At 45.4% G+C, this 18598-nt stretch overlaps 1 protein-coding gene across 1 annotated transcript in view; it reads right to left on the reverse strand.

The window, feature by feature from the left end:
* Positions 1-144: 144 nt before the first annotated feature.
* Positions 145-18598, reverse strand: part of LOC142140704 (uncharacterized) — a 233637-nt gene continuing 215183 nt past the window's right edge. Inside the window, exons 13-16 of the mRNA XM_075198499.1 lie at positions 8440-8540; positions 8233-8296; positions 3781-3846; positions 145-746 (exon numbers count right to left, since the gene is read on the reverse strand). Of these exons, the coding sequence (XP_075054600.1) occupies positions 196-746; positions 3781-3846; positions 8233-8296; positions 8440-8540 (782 nt within the window). The 3' untranslated portion in view covers positions 145-195. The remainder of the gene's footprint in view (positions 747-3780; positions 3847-8232; positions 8297-8439; positions 8541-18598) is intronic.

Below are 18598 nucleotides of genomic sequence, written 5' to 3' on the forward strand. Positions count from 1 at the left end.
AAATGAAAGCTGGAATCTGATTGGTTGCTATAGGCAACATCTCCACTTCTTCAAACCCGCAGCTTAGTAAATCTAGCCGTAAGTAGTTAAACAGGAGCAACATAATAAAAAAAATATTTTGTATTGTAACACATTCGAGTTCAATTATATTTAATGCTACACCAAATATTATGTACTTTAATGACTGTTTTGCATCTAGGACATAAACGATTTTTCCCTGGAGTGAATTCTTTGATGTCGAAAAAGATTTGAGCTATCGGAAAAGCAGCGGCCACACTGAAAACACACAAACGGTCTCTCTCCGGTGTGAATGCGCTGATGTTTCATAAGGCTGGATCCTTGGACGAAACGTTTGCCACATTCCTTGCAGTTAAAAGGTTTCTCTCCGGAGTGTATCCGCTTATGCGTAACAAGAGCAGATCTTTCTGCAAAACATCTCCCACATTCTGGGCACGAAAACGGCTTCTCCCCGGTGTGAGTTCTTTTATGCGATAGAAGACGGGACTTGCGATTGAAGGATTTCCCACACTGAGAACAGTCAAACGATTTTTCCTCCATGTGAAATTGTTGGTGTGCAGTAAAAAGCAATTTAGAATCGAAACACACTCCACAAATCGAGCAAGAAAATAGATTAATGGTGCTATGAGTTTTCTGATGGATAACGAGGGCTGAACGATTAGGGAAATATCTCTGACACGCCAAACACTGATGCATCTTATCAGGATAGTGTGAGGAGACTAGCGGGCCTGTTGGGGACAGAAGAGAGCCATTCAGTGATGTAAAAAGGATTTATAATATGTGATAAATTCAGCTTATACATTTCAGACTTCGGGTTTCATACAGTATCATATGGAACGGTTCATTAAAACATAAACTCAAATGTTATATGGGAATGACAGGGTTGCATACAATTGCATAGTATAGTTTGTATTAAAAACACAAAGGGAGTGTTATAATGACATTGTCGTTTCAGTCACCCCAGCACGATGGAAGCGGCAGTCTACTTTTTACACTACTAGAAGGTTGCTGAATCTGTCTCCTGTTGCTGAATCTGTCACTGGCATCAGGGAGGAAACACCAAGAAGAAGGGGAAGGGACAGATTTAGGGACATATACAATTATATGGAAGTAATTCAGGGACAGAACAGGTTTTAGAGAGAGATGTCCATATTTACTATATATTTTTATATGGGATCCCAAGCTGAACAGGTACCATTTTTGATAATTCGCCCACCAATGTCAGGTTAACACTGAACATTAAAACTTGATCTTTATTTTTCACAATTATAACAATTGCAGTATAATTATTCTCAATATTCCCAGGGTCATTCTGAAATTCAATGAGATCTGGACACTTAGCCCAGGACGATTTTATCACTTCCGGTGTCAGCGCGTGACTGTTAGTTTCGGCAGAAGATGACGGCAAACGTAGACCTTTAGTGGTCATCTTCCAACCGCATATAACAACAATCGAGATCATTGTAAAAAACAAAATAATTGGTGCATTTCATTTATTAATGCCAAACCAATCAAACCAGTAGACCTATAGTAGACCTATATGTATGTGAAAACAACGAAGAGGCCAGTAACAAAGTCCCAAGAGCTGATGTTCCTTTTGAGATATTAAATCTTCAGCACTGGAGTCAGCCAGTGCTATCCACACAGAGACTCATTCATAAAGTCTGCTGCTGCCCTTTCGAAACAGTCCTGAATCCTCACGGGCTAAAAGCAATCTGAAAACACAATAGACGGAGTGCTCTGTGGTGTAAAACCTTTTTATTCAGTAGTTTCAATTTTTAATACGGAGTCATTCAAGTGATGAGGTTAACATGGCGAAACGCGTCAGCTCGTCGCTAGGCTGACTATAAGCTCTTCATAGTGGATCTCTCAGTAATACGTATCCTGTGTTTTCTGGTGTAAAGGTTTTACACCATAGAGCTCTTCCTTTTATTTTACACCATAGAGCTCTCCTTACAGATGTCTGATAATTAACCAAGCAATTTCAGTAGGATCATTATCTGGGCTTGCAAGTGATTTTGGGGCCACACACTCTGCTATGTATGTGTAAAAATGCCCTATATTAGTTGGGGTATTGCAGCGGGTGACCAGGATATGCCAGTGACTGCCAACCTATGTCTTGGGAGCCAGTTAAACTACCAGTATGGAGCTTACAGTCTAAATTTCCTATTATAGACACACACAGACAGACAGACACAGACACACACACACAGACAGACACACACAGACAGACAGACAGACACAGACAGACACACACAGACAGACAGACACAGACAGACACACACAGACAGACACAGACAGACACAGACAGACACAGACAGACACAGACAGACACAGACAGACACAGACAGACACAGACAGACACAGACAGACACAGACAGACAGACAGACACAGACAGACAGACACAGACAGACAGACACAGACAGACAGACACAGACAGACAGACACAGACAGACAGACACAGACAGACAGACACAGACAGACAGAGACACACACAGACAGACACACACAGACAGACACACACAGACAGACACACACAGACAGACACAGACAGACAGACACAGACAGACAGACACAGACAGACAGACACAGACAGACAGACACAGACAGACAGACAGACACAGACAGACACAGACAGACAGACACAGACAGACAGACACAGACAGACAGACACAGACAGACAGACACAGACAGACAGACACAGACAGACAGACAGACACAGACACACAGACAGACAGACACAGACAGAGAGGGAGAGACTAGGGTCAATTTTGATAGCAGCCAATTAACCTACTAGTATGTTTTTGGACTGTGGAATGAAACCAGAGCACCCGGAGGAAACCCACGAAAACGTGGGGAGGACAAACTCCACACAGACAGGTCTCTGGTAGAAATTGAATACATTACCCCATGACAGCATTGCTAACTCCTTTGCCACCTGCAAGGTGTTTCACAACCTTCAGATAACTTATTTATTGACTTATACAAGTCCTCCTGCAACTTTTTGTAAATACATCCCTTTACCCTACTATCTTCTGTCAAAGCTTTTGCCCCTGGACACAAGATGGCTCTAAGGGAGAACCACAGGTCACCACAGGAAGAGTTCATATCATTCTAATGAACCCCACAGAGCGGGTCCTGGACCTGTGTCCTCATTGTCACTGAAGGACGGGAGCAACGCTGATTACGGGATTGATTCGTAACTTGTGGGCAGCATGATGGCTAAGTGGTTAGCACTTCTGTCTTATAGCACTGGGGTCATGAGTTCGATTCCCGACCCCTTGTTTGCGTGGGTTTCCTCCGGGTGCTCCGGTTTCCTCCCACACTCCAAAAACATAGTGGTAGGTTAATTGGCTGCTAACAAATTGACCCTAGTCTATGTGTCTGTCTGTCTGTCTGTCTGTGTGTATTAGGGAATTTAGACTGTAAGCCCCAATGGAGCAGGGACTGATGTGAATGAGTTCTCTGTACAGCGCTGCAGAATCAGTGGCGCTATATAAATAAATGGTGATGATGAACCCGTCTGTTCCTGTGCAAAGGTGGGCATGGCCATGTAAACGTTTTGGAACCTCTGCTCTACGCTCATCGTTCCACGGAAGCCCCTCGTTAGTCCTTTGTGCAAAGTTCCGTCACACTTTCAACCGTACAGTCAGTGTCTACACCACTAATCCTATAGGTGACCAGCTGAGCAGTCTGTACAGCAATGTGAAATAGGTCAGCTTAGTAGAAGCCACAATTGTAGAATAGAGTGTATCACTGACCTATACAGGGGAATTCCTGCGGCCCCCGATAATCAGCAGCATCCGGCTCAGTTCCTGTGTCGCCGCCTGTGTAGGACAATATACAATTACATATATGTGTAGAATTAATCACCTCCCGTGTCACACTGAACAGGGACAGGAGGAATATTCGGACGTACTTGCTATTTCGTCCTTGGGACCTAGAGATATTGTCTCGCACACACTGCCTCTTCCTTCCAGAACTGGGTTAGTGAGGTGCACCGAGTAATACTTTATAAGTAGAAGGAATTTTGTGTTGGTTAAAACAAAATTCCTGCGGTGCTGTGCGATGCATCATTCAGGACGTACAACAGTCATAGGCAGCGGTCTTTATTTCATTTCCTTTTCTACATATTTTCATAAGCAAAATATCTGAAGCATACAGCCCTGCAAGAACCCCATATATAAAATAAAGACAAGTACAAGACTAGATATATCTTGTCTTTATCACTGTAGTAACCAGATATCCAGTTTAAATATCTAGGTGTAGAGATCTTCAGAAACCTACTACGTTAAAACCATCCCCCTGTCTAGTAAGGAAATCACAGTGGAATCAGTGCTCATAATACAGTTATAATTCAACTCGTTAGCATTAAACTATTGAAGAAAATAATTAACCCTGTTAGGTGTTCCCTGATTAATAAAGAGCAGATCATTAATAAATCTTCAATACAAACAGATATCCTTCCTAGCGGGGCGGCTTCTCACAAAAAAAACATTAGGTTGGTGACAGGAAAATTAAATGTCACACCCATCTAAGCTCATCTTTGAAGATTATAACATAGGAAAACCGAGAAGGGGGGGAGGGGGTTCATATGCCTGGAAACCCCCCTCCAACTGTGGTGGCTGGACCCTGCCCCGGCTTCACATGGCTCTGCTTGAAAAGGGAGAGCTGCGTGCACCAAACAGTAGTGCACACAGCATTGCCCATGTATATTATGGGGATAGGAAGAGTTGGAGAGCAGCCAAGCACTGTCTAATATTATAGCCACACCCCCATGCATGCTGGTCACACCCACTGGTGGCGTGGTGTGGAAACCCCCCTCTACAAATCCTGCGTTTGCTCCTAAATAAATGCCTCCAAACATATGAAAGAAACAGAAATTGTTATGATATTCAATGACATTCCAAAGCCATGTGGGACACAAGTAGATACGACATGTGACCAAACAATACATTTTATCCCAAACGATCCAATCCCTATGGCAGTGGTTCCCAAACTTTTGCAGTTCGCGGCACCCTTAGAGTTTCCATAATTTTTTCAAGGCACTCCTCCAAAATAATTACTGAGCAGTCCTGTTTTAGAAGTAGTTGGGTCAAAAAAATGTAATAAGTATTTAGGTTAGGACAGAAATACTTATTTAGTTGTATGCAAAAATGCCCCCTCTGCATCCAGACACTCTGCCCCCTCTGCCTCCAGACACGCTGCCCCCTCTGCCTCCAGACACGCTGCCCCCTCTGCCTCCAGACACGCTGCCCCCTCTGCATCCAGACACGCTGCCCCCTCTGCATCCAGACACGCTGCCCCCTCTGCATCCAGACACGCTGCCCCCTCTGCCTCCAGACACGCTGCCCCCTCTGCCTCCAGACACGCTGCCCCCTCTCACGATGCCCCCTCTGCATCCAGACACGCTGCCCCCTCTGCATCCAGACACGCTGCCCCCTCTGCCTCCAGACACGCTGCCCCCTCTGCCTCCAGACACGCTGCCCCCTCTCACGATGCCCCCTCTGCATCCAGACACGCTGCCCCCTCTGCATCCAGACACGCTGCCCCCTCTGCCTCCAGACACGCTGCCCCCTCTGCCTCCAGACACGCTGCCCCCTCTGCCTCCAGACACGCTGCCCCCTCTGCCTCCAGACACGCTGCCCCCTCTGCCTCCAGACACGCTGCCCCCTCTGCCTCCAGACACGCTGCCCCCTCTGCATCCAGACACGCTGCCCCCTGTGCATCCAGACACGCTGCCCCCTCTGCCTCCAGACACGCTGCCCCCTCTGCCTCCAGACACGCTGCCCCCTCTGCCTCCAGACACGCTGCCCCCTCTGCCTCCAGACACGCTGCCCCCTCTGCCTCCAGACACGCTGCCCCCTCTGCATCCAGACACGCTGCCCCCTCTGCCTCCAGACACGCTGCCCCCTCTGCCTCCAGACACGCTGCCCCCTCTGCATCCAGACACGCTGCCCCCTCTGCATCCAGACACGCTGCCCCCTCTGCCTCCAGACACGCTGCCCCCTCTGCATCCAGACACGCTGCCCCCTCTGCATCCAGACACGCTGCCCCCTCTGCCTCCAGACACGCTGCCCCCTCTGCATCCAGACACACTGCCCTCAGACACACTGCCCCCTCTGCATCCAGACACGCTGCCCCCTCTGCATCCAGACACGCTGCCCCCTCTGCATCCAGACACGCTGCCCCCTCTGCCTCCAGACACGCTGCCCCCTCTGCCTCCAGACACGCTGCCCCCTCTGCCTCCAGACACGCTGCCCCATCTGCATCCAGACACGCTGCCCCCTCTGCCTCCAGACACGCTGCCCCCTCTGCCTCCAGACACGCTGCCCCCTCTGCATCCAGACACGCTGCCCCCTCTGCCTCCAGACACGCTGCCCCCTCTGCCTCCAGACACGCTGCCCCCTCTGCCTCCAGACACGCTGCCCCCTCTGCCTCCAGACACGCTGCCCCCTCTGCCTCCAGACACGCTGCCCCCTCTGCCTCCAGACACGCTGCCCCCTCTGCATCCAGACACGCTGCCCCCTCTGCCTCCAGACACGCTGCCCCCTCTCACGATGCCCCCTCTGCATCCAGACACGCTGCCCCCTCTGCATCCAGACACGCTGCCCCCTCTGCATCCAGACACGCTGCCCCCTCTGCATCCAGACACGCTGCCCCCTCTGCATCCAGACACGCTCCCTACTCTGCATCCAGGCACTCTGCCCCCTCACGCTGTCCCCCTCCTCTGCCCTCTGCCATGCTGTCCCCCTCCTCTGCCCTCTGCCATGCTGTCCCCCTCCTCTGCCACGCTGTCCCCCTCCTCTGCCCTCTGCCACGCTGTCCCCCTCCTCTGCCACGCTGTCCCCCTCCTCTGCCACGCTGTCCCCCTCCTCTGCCCTCTGTCCAGAGTGGCCGTCCCCCTCCTCTGCCCTCTGCCACAGGGGTGCCGCGTGCCAGCCAGAGAAAAACAAAACAAAAACTTACAAATCCGTGTGGTGCCGGGCGACGGGACCCAGCATCCTCCTCTCTCAGCGTGAGAGAGAGGATGCTGGGTCCCAGCGCCCGGCGCCGTGCGGATTTGTAAGTTGACAAGCTGCATGAGAGAGGAGGATGCTGGGTCCCGGCGCCCAGCGGATTTGTACGTTTTTGTTTTGTTGTTTTTTTTCTGGTTGGCCCGCGGCACCCCTGGGAGCCGCGGCGCACACTTTGGGAACCGCTGCCCTATGGTATAAAAGCTGTGTGTTATCTCTTACAAAACTGAAAAAACAAACAACGAAAATCATAGGTAGCGGTCAACAGCCAGATGACCTTCATTAGGTGAACCAACAACCTGCAACAATAGGTCTACCTGAGAATCTGTCCAGTCTTGTGGACCTTGGGTAAATGATGAAACGTAGGTGTTATTGGATGGTCAACTACAAAGTATTTGGTTTCCTTTTTAAAAGAACTGACCCCTTAGATGGGGAAGATCAGGAGGAAGACTATGAAAGCCCACAGCTCAACCTACATATGGTCAGCGGATAACACAGCTCTACATCCTTACAGAGTAGATACTCCTCCAACACAACCACCAGATCATGACCAGGCCAAGAGAAAGTTCAACGTTCCTTTAAAGCTCCTTAATGAGAATACGGGTACATATGTCCGCTACATCCCAATTTAGCTTACACGGTGGTTCACCTAGTTTGAATTGCCCTCAAAAAGCAGAGAGACTTCTTCAAGAAACTATTCAATACTTGTAAGTCCGTGAACAGCAGGAGGTGTAGGATTAGGGTCTTCCTCACTTGGGGAATAGTTAATTATCTTCAACAAACTGCTCCCTCTTCTAAAAATGGCTTTAACAACAAGGAGGCTGCTGTGATATAGAATACGTAATATGATAAACTCGTCTGGATACATTTACCAAATTGATGCAATTACTATTTCGTGATGTTGCCAAATTGCCAACTTCTGTTGAGCCCTTTACCAATACCCAGAGGCGTTCTGAGCCTACAGTCAGCTGTTTATTACATGCTACGTACTGCTGCGTCCTCACAGTATAGGGTATACATTTTCGTGATGTTTTCCGACACATTTATTTTAATATATTTTGATTATTGCAGGAAATTCTTATATTCTCATGTATCGGTCATGGTGACTTTATCACAGAATATACCTCTGTGCATTGTCGACTCACCGGTATACTGCTCAGTAAATTAAAATATTGTCTTTCAGTTTCTCTCTCTCACCTGAGCTGATCTCAGCAGGAACGGCCTCTTCCTTACACCGAAATATCCCGTTTCCTGGCTCAGCCTGTCATAAAAGAACATGTGTCACATACGTGTCCTACCCACACGTTACACGGGACATTAGGACACACACACACGAGAATAACACAATATTCTGCACTATGAGAATGGGATGTGTGAGGAGCTGGGAGATGTCAGATCAGTTACCTGATAATCCTGTGTGATAATCCTGTTCTCTTCCTCTATACAATCCGGGGAATACACAGGGGTCTCACATCGTTCTGGGGGATTTCTAGAGCTACATCCACCTGTGGGGAACGGATACAGAAATTCATATTTACATTGTTTAAACTACAGACATTATAAAAAATGAATATTACCATATTCTTAAAACAAACAGCACCTAATGTGCTATTACAGTTACATTTAATATGTGAATGCTGTGCACGGCTCATTGGGGAAGCCCAGACCTTCACACGGAGCAATGTGGTGACATCATCAAGGATTTCCCCCAATGTAAGGAAGCATTTGTCTCAGTGCAATGCTGCATAGAACAGTGGCTGATATGTCATCTGCTCTTACATCAAGGTTACACTGAATCTTTCTATGACAATAGAGGACTCCCTGAGCAAAAAAGAAAATGTTTGTTTTTACAGTAAATCGGAATCCAATGGGAACATCAGGGTAAAGAATGCGGTGAAAGGAGCTCGAGCACTTTAATTTTTCAGCAAAACTCAAGCTCCTCCCTGTCTGTACCCCACTGGCTGACTCTGGACGGTCGGTAGTTTTCTTTCAAACCCCCAGGAATACAGAACAAGAGGGAGAGGAGAGAACAAGAATCCTAACCAGGTAACAGTGAAAAACCAAGGAACTATTATTATTATTATTATTATCATTTATTTGTTAGGCGCCACAAGGTGTCCGCAGCGCCGTACATAGTACAAACAGTAAACCATACAGGGTTAAACAGTACAGAACAGTAAACACAAAGTACCAGTGCTTCAGAAACTCCGGGACAGACAAATGGAGTAAGGACGGAGCAGAAGAACAGGTGAGGAGACACGAGGGAAGAAGTGCACTGCTCAAACGAGCTTACATCCTAAGGGAGGGTGGATGAAACATACACAAGAGGGAGCGGTGATGCCAGTGGAGAGAGGGAAGAGCGAGCAGAGTAGGTGAGGGGTTAGGTGGATGATTGGCAGGCTTTAAGGCTTTAACTAGAACAAGACCATAGAGGGAGGTCATCCAGGGGCACAAGTACAAAAATCCAATTTTCCCATTAATCCATAGGAGACACTGGAGATGTCCCAAACCTGTCCCTAAGGGAGGGTACGCTCAGTAGTCACGGTGTGCAGCACCTTATGTCCAAAACTGGCATTTTTGGATGCAAAGGCTTTAAATCTGCTGGACAATGTGAAGACCAGGCGGTCGCCCTGCACAGCGCTGCCCAAGAGGCACCCACCGATATAGTAGAATGTGACTTTACATTTTCAGGACAGGCTGACCCGCCCCAATGTAAGCCTGGTAAATTAATCAAGTAATGCATCCGGTAATGGAGTGCGTAGAGGCTTGCTAGCCTTCTTGCGGTTATCAGAAAGGACCTGCTTAATTGCCTGGTTCTCGGTACATAGGTCCTCAAGGTCCTAACTAGGTCCAGAGAGTGAAGAGAGCCTTCTTTCCCTGAAAACATATCCCGGTCTAAGGTCGGAATCAGAATTTCTGGATTGTGATGGAGCTCGGGAGACCATTTTGGGCTGAGAGGAAGGCTTAGTCCTAAGCACAGCCCTGTCTACATAAAAGATGAGAACTTAGGAGCTACAGGTAAGTGCCCCTGGCTCTGAAACTCTCCTAGCTGTGGAGAGAGAGCCAACAGGAAAGTGGTCATCCAGGTAGGAAACTTTAACTCCACTGAATCAATATGTTCAAAAGGAGGATGCTACAATACACCAGACTGAGATCCCACAAAGTGACCGGGTGGATGTATGGAAGTTGTGCACTTCAGGTAAATGAGACAGTTTTCTCTGAAAAAACACCCTGAGGACTGAGACCTGAATCCAACCTGAAAGAGGTAAGAAACCCCTTCAACACCCGGAGATGTAAATCATCCAGACCCTATAGAGAAAAGCCCACATAAAAATGCCCCCTATGCTGCACCACTATTTCCATGCAGAAAAGGGGGCAGATGGGTAGGAGAAGGAGCAGTTGCTTCAGGTTCCTCCAATGTTTCCCTTCTGGTGGGCTTTCCAAACTGGGAAGCCTCACCAGGGAAGAGGTGCTGAAGGGAGCCCCCACCTAGGGCCCAGTACATAGGGATGGCTGCCATTCCTGTGCCTAGTGTGGAGCTGCCATGAAGGGCAGCTCCACCTGACCCCCCATCTGGACCCCTAAAAGTTGACAAGGGTGCCCTCCCCCCTACCCAGTCCCAGGGGCTGAACAAGACTTCCACTGTTGCAGCACCTCACCTCCGATGTGATGTCTGGTGCCGATCTTGGCCCAATGGGGCTGGAAGCACGGGGGCTCCGGGTCCGCACATGGCGTTAGTGGCTGGGTACCCCTGGAGGCAATCCCAGCGTGCTGTTCAAAGGTGGCGGTGCTGAACGTGGCATCTCATCAGCCCCCTACAGGTATCCCCAGCTGAGGCTGAAGGATGCCAACTACAGTAACATAGTGAAAAAAGAAGTGAAACTCTGAAAACAATAATACTAATTCAGAGGCTGCATATAGCAGCCACAGAACAGCTCCCAGTGCCAGTGGGCACATAGAGATACTGGAGATCCAGAGGCTGGCAATGGGGTGTATTGGGGGAGGAGCTTCAGTTTCTGCCGGTAAATTTAAAGTGCCCAAGTTCCACTCAACTGCACTCTATACCCCGGTGTTCCAGTGTCCCCATGAATGAATGAGAAATAAAAAATACAATTGTATAAAATAAGAATAAAAAAAAATTATATATATATATTTATATATACACACAAGTTAACCCGTGCATGATACTCATGCATTCTAGTCAAATCAAGATACTTAAGGTCTTAAAAAGGTTCTTGTCATGCATTTGGGCCTAGCCCAGGCCTCCTTAGGGGAAGAGCGTTACTTCCCGATGCAAGTGCCCTTTTTAATGTGTGTTCATGAGGTAAAATTACCTCACGAAAATGAGTTTGACCCCTCAACTGGTAAATTTATCCTTTACTACCCCTCCCACGCGGGGAAGGGGGGATGATGGAAGTTAACTGACTTGACTATTCTAATTTTTTTGTCAAATAATGTCAGTATACCAAATTTCAGGTCAATTGGAGGAGCCCTTTCTGAGAAAATAGTTTTTTCCACACACACACACACACACACACACACACACACTAACGCACGGTTCTACACATGTGTGTTCATGAGGTAAAATTACCTCACGAAAATGAGTTTGAGCCCTACCTAATTTCAGCCCTTTTTGAATTTTTTTCCCCACACACACTAAGAATTTAGTAGGTCAGTGTATAACTCTGCCCAGCAGGTGGCGCTGCAACTTGGTTTTTATTTTTTCACACACACACAGACAGACAGACGCCACTAAGCATTTATATATTAGATATATATATATATATATATATATATATATATATATATATATATATATATATATATATATATATATATATATATATACACACACACATAAATAGCGTACAAATAAAAGGTGTATAACTATTATACATTACATGACAAACACATATTTGATAATAGAAAACAGAAGACTAAGAGATTCAGCGCTAATTAGTACTCAAAGGTGAAGAGAACATGATACATAATAACAGCAACTAAATAACATGAACAAATGCATATATCTAAAAAAGGAATGTCCATATACCACAAATCTATGTATGAGAGAATGGTATCAAATCCCATGAGTGGTAATCAGGATAGCGTGTTCACTAAGTAGATCCCTGTTTCATAGTGATGAACACCTCACCAACACCTCCGTGGTTATAATAAAGGTTTGATTCCTACCAGATGGTATAAGAAATGTAGACATTCAGAAATAACTTTGATCCTTCCTTAAACGTCCAGCCGGGATATACAAATGGTCGTGTAGTCAAGAAAAAAATAGACAAATCTAGCGTGATATTGTCTTAACTCAAATTCAATAAAAAGCTATCAATAAAAACATGCTAAACATAAACATGCATAATATGCGGCAAGCAGAGATGTATGTGAATGCTCCTACCAAAAATCAAGATCAACAGCGCGTGTAGTAAGACAATCAGATGTAAAGTGTTCCCGGGATAGCGATGTTACTGCATAGCCGTCAATCAGAGCGATAGAGTCGCATTCCACTCTGTTATTAATCAATCTTATAATAGTGATAAGATTGATTAATAACTGGTATCTGACATATATAGATCTGACACATACATATATATATCTATATATCATCATTTATTTATTTATATAGCGCCAACATATTCCGTGGCGCTTTACAATTGGGGACAAACACAGTAAACTAATAAACAAACTGGGTAAAACAGACAGAGAGGTGAGAGGGCCGATACTCGCAGGCTTACAATCTATATTCCAGAGAAAACTAATAGTATCACTCCAGACAATAATTCACTGAAGCGATTGTTGTTTGCAGTGGTTCCACGTGATGGCACTTACTATCCTCATAGACCTGGGGCACCGTGGCGCAGGTGACAGTCGGTGTCTGGTTGGCGAGTACCAGCCGTATTAGTGGTCAGTAACTGTACGACTGAGCCCATTCTGTCACACCAGGGTCCTCAAACCAATTATTCGTCTCGGTTTACACGTAGCAAAAATCGGAAATGTGGTCGGGCCATGAAGGTATGGAAGTCCTTTTATTTTACATATAGATTATAGATTAACCAATCAGTAAGAGCCCTGGACGGAGCGATCATCACCATTTATTTATATAGCGCCTAAGTCTGCAGCGCTGTACAGAGAACTCACATCAGTCCCTGCCCCATTGGAGCTTACAGTCTAAATTCCCTAACACACACACAGACAGACAGACAGACAGACAGACAGACTAGGGTTAATTTGTTAGCAGCCAATTAACCTACCCTATGTTTTGGAGTGTGGGAGGAAACCTGAGCACCCAGAGGAAAGCCACGCAAACACGGGGAGAACAAACAAACTCCACACAGATAAGTTCCATGGTTAGGAATTGAACTCAAGACCCCAGTGCTGTGAGGCAGAAGTGCTAGCCACTACGCCACCGTGCTGCCCCCGATAGTTCAATAGATCTATATAGAGCGATAGATCAACATGTCGCTTGTGCGCTTTATATCACTGTAATCAACAGGGGAAGAATGATGATTGTTGAGTTATACTCTGCCTCTGTTTTGGGGCACAGAGCTCATCATAAACCCCTCAGACATTATTCGGTGGGAGGTATATTGTACAACCAGATGCACACAGTGTACCAGGCTCAATAAACACAATATTATTTAGTTGAGTACAGCAAGGTATTAGCCGCTCTGATACTGCTGCGATCTGATCACTGGATAGCGATGTGTAGTGATTATATGGCATTAGCGTTACATAGAATTAATAGACTATAATGGAGTACACAGCAGTAAGGTGATTACAGTAGAAAGCCAGTTGGTTAAAGTTAACACAATTATACAACAACGCTTAATTGCTATTTAGTCCAATCTGACATTTCTCTCACCTGTGCTGATGGGGTCAGGAACGGTCTCCTCTTCCTTACACTGCGGGTGAAATAACCCATGTCCCGGCTCAACCTGTCATACAAGAACATACATATCAAACAGAACTTCTATTCCGGGAGTGTGGCTGGATCACTTATATATAACTTATGGTACAAATTTATTTAAAGGAAATAGTCCAGGGCGCTTATTATATATAATTGCAAATGTACTTATTTTTGATATTGTGTGTATTTTGGTATAGGAAATGTCTTGTTTGGGGTTTTGTAACTTTGCTAGTGGAAATCTCCAATTAGGCATATGTGGGAGGGAGTCTGTTTTGCAGATAGCAGGAAATGCTAACTAAGGTGTACCAGCAAAGGGGTACCCTAGCACCGACAGTTACCCAGAAGGAACCCGGTTCTGGATGCGGTAAGGAGTCCAGTGGTGGCAGCAGCTTAAGCCCCTCCTACTGCGTTTAGAGGGCATATTTGGGAAAAAGAAAGGGAATGGTGGCAAAGTAAGCCCAGCCGGTTCCCAGCAACAACAGACAGGGTGGCATAGGCGGTCCACCCTGTCACAGGGAGGATATACAGGATAAGGACATGAGCATTACATTATGAGAACACATGTTATAGAAGTAAAGGGGATGACATTTATAAGGAGTGAGCAATAGCTCAGACTGCATGTGAAGAGGGGGAGCCGCGGTGTGCGTGCACACAAGTACATAGTACAACTGCGCATGTGTGACTCGCGCATGCGCAGTGCCATAGCAGAGCCCCACTGTGTGTGTATGTCGACTCAAGTCGGCACGTACACAATGGGGAGAACCGCCAGGGGTGATGACATCATCACCCCTGGACACACACAACATTCATGTGTGTGGTGAATCACCACACACACGTTGCTGCTGGGGAGGCTGGGAGTTTCTGGGTCTGGACTATAAAAGTCAGACCCGGGAGTCCCCCTCTTTCTCTCTGCCTGCCCCTGGACAACGAGTACTGCCCTACACTACACTAGGGACACACTCCACTACAGAAAATATTTATTGTATAGGGATACACTGCACTACAGAAAATACACTACACTACAGAAAACCTTCACTAAGCTACAGGAACGTTCCATACATCGCAGATAAAGAATTGGATCGAGGATACAAGCATCATAATATATATATATATATATATATATATATATATATATATATATATATATATATAATGTGTTTGCAATGTGGATTTAACTATTATATACATATAACTGTGTAGCTATTGTCTGAAATCTGTGATAGTTAAATCAATATTATAAATACTAATTCTTATTAAGGATACATATGTGAAGCAAGGATAGTGAAATTAATAAAGGTGGTGAACCTAGGGTTAATGTTATATTGATATACTATGTTATGCTGAACAACGTTATAATACAGGGTGATTCAAAAGTCGCAGTACACCCTTTTATTTCAAAAACTCTACAGGAAATTGGGAAACCTGAATACTCCAGTAAGGTATGGGTGACGTGGTCTATCTTTTACGGTATGTACCAAACATGGGCGCCATCTTGAAATCGGCCCAATTCCTGTAGAGTTTTTGAAATAAAAGGGTGTACTGCGACTTTTGAATCACCCTGTATATGTGTGAACTGTGAATACAAGCTTTTCTGTGTTAACAGTAAAATACTTTGATTTAAATACATACATATGTTGTGAGTATTGGTTATTTATAATGAATATATACTGTGAAGTACTGCTGAGACACAGTGGCTATTGGATAAATAATTCTGTAAAGCTTAAGTGTTATTTAGTGTGGTCAAAAGACTGAGTAAGGCAACATTGTGTAAGGAAAAGTGCATAAAAGTGCGAGTTTTATAACGAGTGTATCTGAGAACAGAATAAGAGGATAACATGCACATGTGAGGCGCTACCACAGGTCCTTTCCACTGCACAATGTCAGTAATGTGAAACATAGATAACATTAGCGCAGTGGTTCCCAAACTGTGTGCCTAGGCTCCCTGGGGTGCCTCTGCGATCTCACAGGGGTGCCTCGGCAAGGGCCAGTGGTAAGCAAGGCGGGGGACTACTTGGTAATTATTTTGGCTTAGGGGTGCCTTGAAAAAGCTATGGAGGCCCTAAGGGTGCCTTGAACTGAAAAAGTTTGGAATCCACTGCATTAGCGTGTTAGCGTGTGTTTGTGCAGAAGACCATTTAAACTGTGAGCTCCATGGGGACAGGGACTGATGTAAGAGAGTAAACATGGTCGGTTAATAATGATATATAGCATGATAGTTGGTAAACTGTTGTGCATGAGTGTGCAAGACACACCGGTTATTCAATAAAACATCCCCCCAATCGTTGTGCATAGCAATTACTGATCGTACAATAAACACATAAATGACAACAGAAAATTTGATTGTTAGAAATCAATATGTTAATAAAAATAAAGCAAAAAAAAAAAAAGGGAGTGATTGGAAATATAATAAAAGTAACAATAAAAAAGAACTGATCTGCTGTATGTACTCAGCAACCACTGCTAAGCTTGTAATATGCTTTTCTAAAAAATTCAATAAATTCAACCTTTTGAGTTAAAAAAAAAAGTAACAATGAAAACTTATAGGTAACAAGAATATGAAGAAATAAATAGTAATACAACAGTACCAGCATTAAGTCAAGTAATTATCATGTGTGGGTATTGGATGGAATTGTACTAGGCGTTCTCAATAGAATGGGCTTCATGTTGATGCAGCGTTTCGTATCACAAATACAAGACAACATCTTACATGCAAGTTGCTGTCAAGACATTTAAAAGCTAGATGAAGCTTGTGGGGACTTCCCCAGGGTTTCACTTCCTTTGTAGGGTTCGAGTGCTTTTATACAAGTCCTCTGTGATTTCTATTGTGCTTAAAAGTTTAAATAGAGGTTACATAAGCTATATTACAATCTGGCAAATGGAGGAAGGGTAATCATCTACTACTAGATTAAATAAGGTGTTACAGCCACTCAGAAACCAAGGCAGAGAATGACATAATGTATATCACACCACACTCATCCAGCGAGAGAGAGGTCAGATCAGTTTCCTCTACCTGATAATCCCGTGTGATAATCCTGATCTCTTCCTTTATACAATCCGGGGGATAGAGAGGGGTCTCACAGCGTTCTGGGGGATCTCTCGAGCTACATTCACCTGAGGAGAACAAACAGTGATAGAGATATATCAGTACTCAGAATATATTACTGCACAGGGCATTTGTCATAAGGTTTTGGGCGTATAACCATCCTGATGTTATCTGCAGGGGCGCACGCAGGGGGGGTTTCTGGGTCTCCAGAAACCCCTCCCCTCCGCTAACGAAGTGCCCCTACATACGGCATTGTGCTATACAGCAGCCACAGCGCTGTCAAATAAGCGTCCGCGGCGGTGCTGTATTTGACAGCGCCGCGGCTGCTGTATAGCACAGTGCTGCCGAAATGGAGCCAAAAGGCAGCTCTCTCTATAATTTTTTTTTTGGGTTAAAAATCCTGCGTGCGTCCCTGATCTGGTTGGTCTTTCATCTACTAAGGGTCCTAATCATTATCATTTCTTTTATATAGCGCCATTAATTCTGCAGCGCTGTACAGAGAACTCACTCACATCAGTCCCTGCCCTCACGTATCAAACTCCCATTGTCCCATAGATTGTAAGCTTGTGAGTAGAGCCCTCTTCCCTCTCTGTCTGTCTGCATTACCCAGTACTGTTTTATTAAAGCGCTACAGAATCTGCTGGCGCTACATAAATAAATGATGATGATCAAAACACTTTCACAAATAGTTTTTGGGGTTCAATTTCGGGATATTATTACAGAACAAGTTAATATTGTAGATATGTTAGATTGTAAGCTTGCGAGCAGGGCCTTCTCACCTCTTTGTCTGTTTTACCCAGTTTGTTTATTAGTTTACTATGTTTGTCCCCATTTGTAAAGCGCTACGGAATATGTTGGCGCTATATAAATAAATGATGATGATGAGGATATGTTATGAAAGCTATTGACCCATCCCTGCCCAATAACATCTCCAGCACAGAGCTCAGAATTTCCCTCCAGTTGTGTTTAATACAGGTAAAGACTTTGGGATGAAGAGAGGAACAAATCCCACGCAGGACACAAAGCCTCTTACCCACTGAGCCGTGAGGCTGCCGAGTGTCCACCACAACGTCCTCGGGTCCTGAATAGTCCCACTCCGTCATTGAGAACGAGACCTCCACATCTTTCGACTTCCCAGGAACCTGAGGCATAGGAGAGCTGGTTACATGAATTACCCTCATACCTAGGAGTACTGTGTTATTACACTGCAGAACGCTACCAGTAGGAGACAAAGTGAATCAAAAGCCCCCAAAGTGTCTGTAAATAAATAAATGTCTTTCTAGGAATACACAGCTATATGTGAGAGGAGAGGGCACCTTTTCAGTCTCTCCATGAAATATCTCAGCAGGTTCCAGGACCATCCCGTCACGGTTCCGCTCCTCTATCGGTGCGTGAGGTGGAGCCTCTGTGATTGGACTCTGGGTCCTGGTCCATGTGTCCGGCGCTGGGGGGCCGCTGTCCTCTGTCACATGGTCGTCCGACTTTCTGACAACTATAAAATCCTACGAGAGAGACCACCAAACGTCACAATATTATATATATCTGCCGCTAGGTTTACTGGTTGTGACAAGCATCGGCTCACATACAGCAGAGGGTATAAAACA

This window comes from Mixophyes fleayi, chromosome 2 (genome assembly GCF_038048845.1).
Source record: "Mixophyes fleayi isolate aMixFle1 chromosome 2, aMixFle1.hap1, whole genome shotgun sequence".
Lineage (NCBI taxonomy): Eukaryota > Metazoa > Chordata > Amphibia > Anura > Limnodynastidae > Mixophyes > Mixophyes fleayi.